The sequence below is a fragment of the Octopus bimaculoides genome, chromosome 1 (genome assembly GCF_046866305.1).
Source record: "Octopus bimaculoides isolate indiv1 chromosome 1, ASM4686630v1, whole genome shotgun sequence".
NCBI lineage: Eukaryota > Metazoa > Mollusca > Cephalopoda > Octopoda > Octopodidae > Octopus > Octopus bimaculoides.
This window is the reverse complement of record NC_142928.1, coordinates 199,741,195-199,750,603: the sequence shown is the minus strand read 5'-3', so window position 1 is coordinate 199,750,603 and position 9,409 is coordinate 199,741,195. Positions and strand designations below refer to the sequence as shown.

Sequence of the window (9,409 nt, the reverse complement as noted above, 5' to 3'; positions counted from 1 at the left end):
GCAAGAGCAATCCATAGGAATGACTGGATTACAGGAGTAGAGATTGAAGGAATTCAGAGAAACAATAAAAAAAAGAGCAGAAGCAGAAAGTGGTAATAAAGGGGTAAGAGATGAGAAATATGAAACAGATGGAAACCGCAGAGTACCAGAGAATAATTGATAAAGTAACTAATAAAAATGATCAAGATGAATAAGTGACAATAAGTTCTGCACAAGACTTGAATGGTAAAGAGGAGATTTTAGAAATGTTGTGAGGTAAAATGTCTGATGGAAACAATGAAGTACCATGAAATGAAAGACAATGACAAGCAACCGGGACCTTTGGAGATATGCTGTGCTTGAAAAGCCAAGTGAGATCGTAGTCATAGCTGATGCCAGTGTTGCATAACTGGCCCATCAAAGCACCCTTCAATCGTAGGGCAATATGCTGTGCTTGTAAAGACCTGTCGAACCGAGTGAAATTGTAGTTGTGGCTGATGCCAGTGCTGACAGACACCCATGCCGGTGGCACATAAAATGCGCTGTTTGAGTGTTGGGCCTCATGAAGGCAGTGACAGATGACTATGATCTTTGGTGATGTACCATTCTTGTGTAGACCTGTCAAACCAAGTGAGACCATTGTTGCCCTACGATTGAAGGTGGCATGTAAGAAACACCCACTACACTCTTGGAGTGGTTGGTGTAAGGAAGGGCATCCAACCATAGAAACCTTGCCGAATCAGATCGGATCCTGATGCAGTCCCCTGGCTTATCATTTTTCAGTCAAACTGTCCAACCTATGCCAGCATGGAAAGTGGACATTAAATGATGAGGATGATGAATTCTGTTGTGGTAGGCAAGTCTTTTTGAGTACAGCTATATGCCACATATTTCACTCCTCTGTCATCTCCTTCATAAGGTTCAGCATTTTGAGATTGGCCTTCAGTATTTCATTCTATGTCTTCCTGTTTCTCCTTCTTCCAAAACATCCTTCTACTTTAAGTGATTGGCACTTCTTCATGCAATTGTCCTCATCCATCCACATCACAACCAAACCAACGCCATCTCCTCTCTTGCATATAATTCCTCTCATGCTTTAACTTCTCTCTTAAGACACTCATGCTCTATTGCACCTGTACACTGACAATGCACATCTAGCAGAGCATGCCAGTTCCATTCCTCTCTAGTCTTTGTATGTCCTCTACATCTAGGGCCCATGTCTCACTACCATGTCGTATTGCAGTTCATAGACGTGCATCATACAATCATCCTTTCACTTGGAGGGAGATCTTTGGTTGCCAACAAAAGTAAAAACTCTCTGAACTTTCTCCATCCAATTTTTATTCCAGTAATGGCACTTTCTGTACAACCTTCTTCACTTCTAATTAGGTCACCTAGGCAGCAGAGGCTCTGGGATATTTGAAGAAATCAGTTTCTTATGCATCTGTCTGCAGTCTTTGTGGCACCTGTACATCTTGCACATACAAACACTATTTTCTCTGTTAACCTTCCTACTATTCCACTGCACCTCTTCTATTCATAGATTTCACTGGGTACACCAAATGGAATTTCTGCCAAATGCTGGATACGGTAATTAACAGCACACCCTGTCCATTTCCCTACCCGTCAGAGGCCAATACTATAGCTTCCACAGAAACAGATCTACTGCGGCAAGTCTGCAATGAGAATCACCTTGCCAAGCACTCTGCCTATGGAATCCACGTCTCCATTTAGAAGATTCCTATAAGATTATTCCATCATCATGTGTGTTAATAGGGTTCCTCAATTATTGACCTTCCTGTAGTCACCCCTGCCATCACTCACACCATGAGTGATGGCAATGCCACTACTATTTACTCCTTCATAACTGTTGGAAACGGACATGCAAGACATTAATAGAAATGTTGAAACTGAATTCCAGAGGGGATTGGAAAACGTTTCAGAAGGCAATTAAGGGGAGTTTTGTTTCTGGTGAGGTCAGTTAGACACTTGTTGATATAGCAGCCATACAACACAGTGCTAGATCCTTAGTAACGACGAAAAATTTGGACCCAAGAGAAGCAACAACCCGATGCAAACTTTGGTTTTTCATCACCAATCCAACTCTAAGTGACTTCTAATCCTTTAATTTGATTGATTTACATTGCATACTGGCACTATAGTACCATATAGGCCTGACCTCTCACCGTTCGGGCGATCGTTTCCATATGCATGTAGTAGGTGTTCTAATAACGTTCCTGCTATCTTGAATTCCCTGTCCTGACGTTATCCGAAGCCATCCCATAACCGTCTCTAACTCCTCATCTCACTACCTCGCACCTCCTTCAGTCTTATCGTCTCTCATTCACTGCGGTCTCTTCTTCATCTACTTCCTTTCTTCTCCGTTAATAACTCCGACCGAATATTTTGGTTAAAACATCAAACATTTTCACTCCTTACAGCAACCGAACCTACTGACACTCATCTACTGTCTTTGGATGTTATATATTTACATATATTAGTTGCGGCACACGGTACACCTTGGATTAGAGATGGGGAAATACTGAAAACAAAGACCGTCATTAGAAAATACAGGAGGTAAATAGTTTTGCATGGATTGTTGGTTTTCATAAATTATAAGACATAAAAGTTAAATCCTATTTTAATGCATTAAAATAACAGTAAAATTTGAATAGGAAAGAAATTAAACTTAAAAACTGGAAGTAAAATACAAAAATTCCAACTTTAAAAGTCGTAACGAGAAAATAAATAAAGGATATAATGGTATATTTAACAGAAAATATAAAATTCATTTGTACAAGAAATAAGATTCGAGAAATTAGCAAATTTTTGCATCTTTTTCCTCCTCTCTTTTATTTTATTTATTTTTTATATATGGGGAATGTGTAAAAATAGGATGGAAATAAAACGAAAACGAAATATTGTTTGCTGAGGTGTCACTGTACTGGTTGCAAAACAGAGAGTCCATTCTAATTAGATACTTTATAAGTATTTAATTAATAAATACTTATAAGTTAAAAGAATTTTTTTTCTGTCTCCTTGTAATGCATTTTTAAAAAGAAAATATTTGTTACTCTACTCTTTTCGTTTCGCCATTTCAAGTAAACTACAGTGTTTACAAAACAAAATTCCATCCTCTATTATTTTTTTATCGCCGTAATTTTCATCCTCCCCTCCTTCACTTATTATTATTTGTTTTTTTTTAGGAAAGTCTCTTAGCATATTCAAGTTATAAATTAAGATGCTTTGAATTAAAAATCTTGAAAGTTGCGGGGAAACAAATCGAGGTTGAACATCGATCACCATCCTTCCTTTTTAGTTTCTCTTTCACAATTGGCCTCTGTACATTGGGCTACAAGCCGTCTGCAGTAAACCCTGTTTTGAGCATAGTCGCCTACATTTTACCAGCTGATTTTTCGATGTTTGAAGGTGGAACCATTATATCCTTCTCTTGCAAGTTTCACTCTTCTTTTTGCCATAATCTCCTGCACTCTGTGCAGATTGACTCTTCTCTGGTCTTTAGATTATATAACTGTCGGTGATTTTGAGTCTTCTGCATAGACACCGTTGGTGGAATGCATTCAGCTCAAGAGTTACTTGGTAGTCATATCTCAAGATTCTCCTCCATAGATTGCTATTGACAGGACAATGCTTGCTACCATCGGATTTTCATACGATTGCTGATTGAAGTGCTACCCAGATTTCGTTGTTCCTCTGAACACTTCTACTGCACACCTGATTCAGGAGTTGACATCTCCTCTCTATCCCTGCACCACCTCTGTAATAATAATGCTGTCTGATATCGGGTTCTTGATTTACAAGTATTTATGTCACTTCTTGCCCACCGGCTTGCATTACCTTGGTTTTCTTGGAGTTGATCCACAGACCTGTTTTTGCCATTTCTTCGGCCACTCTGTCATTTGCAGGAGCATTGAACTTGATTCTGCCAGGAATGCAATGTCATCAGCATAGTTCAGATCCATTAGGTGTCTGCCTACAGTCCACACCTCTCATTAGAATGTCTTTAAACACAGTTGCAGTTCAGATTCACAAAATTGCTGTGCGTGATTAACAACTGCATGGCTACAATATCCAGGTTTGTTTCCCATTTTACTAACTAGTTGCAACTATTCAGGAGTAAAACCTGAATGGAAATTTTATGCTCTGCTACAAGAACTTAGATATTTTGATAATCGCTTTAATAGAAAATAATGCAAATCCATTCCAGCCATGATTATTAAGTCAATGAGTCAATATATTGTTTTATATATATATATATATCATCATCATCATCATCATCATCATCATCATCGTTTAACGTCTGCTTTCCATGCTAGCATAGGTTGGACGATTTGACTGAGGACTGGCAAGCCAGAAGGCTGCACCAGGCTCCAATCTGATCTGGCAGAGTTTCTACAGCTGGATGCCCTTCCTAACGCCAACCACTCCGAGAGTGTAGTATGTGCTTTTACGTGCCACCAGCACGAGGGCCAGTCACACGGTACTGACAACGACCACGTTCAAATGGTGTTTTTTACGTGCCACCTGTACGGGAGCCAGTCCAGCGGCACTGGCAATGACCTCGCTTGAATGATTTTCTAACATGCCACCAGCACAAGTGCTAGAAGGCAACGCTGGTAACGATTACGCTCAAGTGGTGCTATTTATGGGCCACTAGCACAGAAGCCAGACAGCTGCTCTGGCGATTAATATGCTCAGACAGTGCTGTTAGTGCTCCACTGGCGCAAGTGCCAGTCATCGAGTATGGTTCAATTACGATTTCGATTTCACTTTCCTCCAACAGGTCTTCACAAGCAGAGTTTAGTGTTCAATGAAGGAGAGGTTGGCATGGGTGCCGGTCGTCGGATTCGGTTCGATTTCGATTTCAGATTTCAAATTTCAATTTCCATATTCCAAATTTTCAAGTTTACAGGAAACAAAAGATGAAGACAGGTGAGGAAACAACAAGCAGATGCATTAGGTTGATGCTCAGGAAGAATGGGGAAAGTCTTTGACATTTTGAGCCTATGCACTTTGACAGAAAGTGTTGAGAGAGAAAAAAATGTGTAGGGATTAACAGGTCAACATGATGAAATGACCAGAAGGAAGAAGCTGAATGAAGGAGAGATAATGGTGGTGACCTGGATGAACTGGGCTGTGCATATGTAAGAGTGGTGTATGTATGTGGGCAAACGCGTGTGAATACATGTGTGGACGAGCATAAAATTATGTGTGTCCTTAGTGGTGTTGGAGAGGTAGGGGCAATTGGGCTCTCAATGCAGAAGGCAAGTGTTGACTGGAGAGAAATGAAAGCATTACACTCCACTGGATGTGCAACAACAGTGCGCATGTACAACAAAGTGCAAATGTATTGAGAGAAAAGTTGGGCTTAAGAGGAATTAAATGTAGCTTGCAAAAGAGAAGACTACATTGGTTTGGACATGTGATGTGTATGAATGTGCTGCATAAAGAAGTGGAAGAGAGAGACTCAGGAAGACATGGGATGAAGTGGTAAGAACCAATCTCAGGAAGTTGGGCCTCATGGAGGAAATGACATGGATCAAGATGTCTGGTGATATGATATTCTTGATAAGACTTGCACACATCAACGAAACTGAGTTTAGAAGCGCTGTGTGTTCCACCCACACGTAACCACAAAACTTCTCACACACCCTAACCCCAACAAACCAAACTACATCTCTACATCTTTTCTCTTCCTCACATCTTCTCCTTCATGCACTATGCCAACCTCCCACTCCCTAATCCTGTCCTCATGGCCCTGTTTCCCTGTATCATTGTTATTCGGGAGCCTCCCACTTCCTATATAACTAGGTTTTCAACACTTACTTCCCCTCCCCACTCTCTAATCATGCTTCTTTGGCAATATCCTCCCACTTATACTTGGTGACCCTGTCAATGCAGGTGGCACTTAAAATGCATCCAGTCCATAGTGTAAAGTGGTTGGCATTTGGGAGGGCATCCAACTGACCTTACCTGTGCTTGTGCCACATAAAGAGCATGTGGTCTACTTTTCTGGGTGGTTGGTGTTAGGAAAGGCATCCAGTTGTAAAAATCCTGCCAAAACAGTCGCAGAAGTCTTGTGCAGGCTTCTACCTGGCTGGCTCCTATCAAACTGTCCCACCCATACCAGCATGGAAGATGGACATTAAGTTACTGGTTTCAGTTATAGTTTTGTGTGTTTTACAGGTGGATGGATGAACTCTTACACCAACAGCACAACACTAATAGATATCACCCCTTCCTCCAATATTGTTTCCTTGTCATTACCACATCCATCTTGTCTCACTAGTTGCCCCATCTATTGCTGCCAATCCAGTTAACATCATCCACTTCAACTTCCATAGCCATACAACTGTGTCTCTCCTTCATGTATGTACATCTGATGTTTGTCTTCCTGTTATTTTCAGTGTCTCTGGTTATTATCATACTTTCTAATATGTCAGCATTGAAATATCATTATTTATTTTTCTATATTTCAGGGTATTTGAAAACTGAAGATGTTATCAAGGAAACAAGAGACTTTATTTGTATATTTTCAGTTCTATCTCTGTGAAACATTTCTCATGGATTCCAATAGATTTCCTTTATTGGCGGCACATAATTACATAGACTCCATATTATTTTTGTGGTGCTGTATCATCAACATTTACTGAGGCTTTCCTCTTACATAATGCCTTTCATAACTTTAAATGACTGATGTCTAAGTTCAAGATTCCATCTTACCCAGTTCCCTTATGACTGAAAAAAAAGTCTTCATTGAAAATATTTGGAAAAATATTTCTCTGATGAAAATTACAGAAGAAAAGTAGTTTTTCTATTTTGCAAAGAAGATTTGAAATTATGGAGAAGAAATTGAGTGAGAGTTGCATTCATAATGAAAGAGAGCCTGATAAGGCTCATACAGGGAAGATATACCTGTGTGACATCTGTGGGAAGTCTTTTAAGATAGGAAGATATTTAATCCAACATAAATTAATCCACACAGATTCAAAACTTTACAATTGTGATACATGTGGTAAAAGGTTCTCTACAAATCAATGTTTGTCTAACCACAAACGCATTCATACAGGAGAGAAACCATATCATTGTCATATTTGTGGTAAAACTTTCTCTCAAAATAGTAACTTGTTAAACCACAAACGTATTCATACAGGGGAAAAGCCGTATCACTGTGATATTTGTGGTAAATTATTTTCTATAAATAGTAATTTATTGAAACATGTACGTATGCATACAGGTGAGAAACCATATCATTGTGATATCTGTGGCAAAGCATTCTCTGTAAAATGTAGCTTACTGAAACACAAACATACTCATACAGGAGAAAAGCCATTCCACTGTGATATTTGTGGTAAAGCATTTTCTGAAAACAGTAATTTACTGAATCACAAACGTATTCACACAGGTGAGAAACCATATCACTGTGATATTTGTGGTAAATCATTCTCTGAAAATAGCAATTTATTGAAACATAAGCGCATGCATACAGGTGAGAAACCATATCATTGTGATATCTGTGGTAAAGCATTCTCTGTAAACAGTCATTTGTCTAAGCACAAACGTATTCACACAGGTGAGAAACCATACCTGTGTGCTATCTGTGGTATGACATTCTCTCAAAGTTCTAATTTATTAACCCATAAACGTATTCATACAGGAGAAAAGCCATATCATTGTGATATCTGTGGTAAAACTTTCAATGCTAATGGCAATTTATCTAACCACAAGCGTATTCATACAGGGAAGAAACAATATCACTGTGATATCTGTGGTAAATCATTATCTCAGAAAGGTCGTTTACTATCTCATAAACGTATTCATACAGGAGAAAAACCATACCACTGTGATATATGTAGCAAAAAGTTCTCTACTAATGAATATTTATCTAACCACAAACGTATTCACACAGGGGAGAAACCATACCGCTGTGACATTTGTGGTAAAGCATTCTCTGGGAATAGTCACTTATTGACTCATAGACGTATTCATACAGGTGAGAAACCATATCACTGTGATATTTGTGGTAAATCATTCTCTGATGGTAGTCATTTATCTAAACACAAACGTATTCACACAGGTGAGAAACCATATCACTGTGATATCTGTGGTAAATCATTCTCTCAGAATATCAATTTACTAACCCATCGACGTATTCACACAGGAGAGAAACCATATCATTGTGATATTTGTGGTAAAGCATTCTCTCTAAATTGCCATTTATCTAATCACAAACGTATTCATACAGGTTAGAAAACATTCCACTGTGATATACATGTCAGATAATACTTTCAACAAAGTAATTTATTAACCCTTAAGCATTTATAATTAATAGAACCATACATTTATAATATTTGTGCTAAAACATTGTCTTATTAACCTATTGTCTAAGCATTATCAGATATATTTACTCACACACACACACACACACACAAAAGGTAAACCATGGCTCAGTTCTTTTGTCCAAATTTAGTTACATTAAGATTACTCCCAGAGTCTTCACTATGGTTTAAAATGGATTTAGATTTCTAGTGTTTCTGGAATTAATGTATATATTTTTCACTTTTGATGTAAAATGGTAACAATAAAATAACCAGTTGTTTCAACACTTAATTATCTAAAACAATTGTTATTGAGTAGCTTTAAGTCAGTTCTGATCCAGCAGCAATCTTATGGCCCACTAGCAGTGGGTCCTTTCTTAGAATTAGTTAAGTTTCATAATTTGCTATTTGCCAAAATATTCACAAATTATTGAACTGTTTGCAAATTTGACCAAAAAAAAAAATCTTATTATATTTCATAATTTTAGAAAATGTTCTTTCTGAGAAACGTGTTGTATATTTTTTGATCCCAGCAACAAAATCATTTTGACCACAGATTCTAGCTAGTACTCAATCTCAGTTAAGTGAAGCCTTACCAACTGTATGGGTTACAAAATATGTCATTTTTTTTTTTTTACTTGGAAGTAAATTCTTGCTCACATCTAAACTTTGTCTTGAATTCAGTTTAAATCTAAACAAGGAAATTTCTAAACGATCCTTCAAGAATACTGCTGAGGTCATAATAGCTGACAGCATTTACCTTTGATTTTTCATTTGTTAACGAAACACACTTCTTTATGCTGATGTATTCTTTTAAATAAATTTTAGGGCACAATCTCATTAAGTTAATAATGATGAGATTTTAATCACTGGATAGAAACTAACACATTACATCGAACCCTATCATAAAAATTAAAGTGAAAGAAATCAATACATGCATGGGTCAGACAGAAGAATTCATTGCGGAAAGTTTTCTATGGCCCGATGCCCTTCCTGTTGCCCACTCTCGCCTATTTCCAAGCAAATTTGGTTTACAGCTGTTTCCAGTAGTCATTATAAGTACATTGATCAATTGAGGCAAATTGAACGAC

General features: G+C 38.0%; 1 protein-coding gene across 2 annotated transcripts; it reads left to right on the top strand.

Annotated features, from left to right (window-relative positions):
• Positions 1-2,314: 2,314 nt before the first annotated feature.
• LOC106867903 (uncharacterized) lies at positions 2,315-8,610 on the top strand. 2 transcript variants are annotated; one of them, XM_014912971.3, is made up of 2 exons: positions 2,315-2,556; positions 6,480-8,610. In XM_014912971.3, exon 2 carries the CDS (start codon positions 6,841-6,843, stop codon positions 8,248-8,250), a length of 1,410 nt encoding a protein of 469 aa, XP_014768457.1. In that variant the 5' UTR covers positions 2,315-2,556; positions 6,480-6,840; the 3' UTR covers positions 8,251-8,610. The 2 variants fall into 2 exon arrangements, with proteins under 2 accessions (XP_014768457.1, XP_052829965.1); XM_052974005.2 differs by lacking the exon at positions 2,315-2,556 and adding an exon at positions 3,123-4,075.
• Positions 8,611-9,409: the final 799 nt, after the last annotated feature.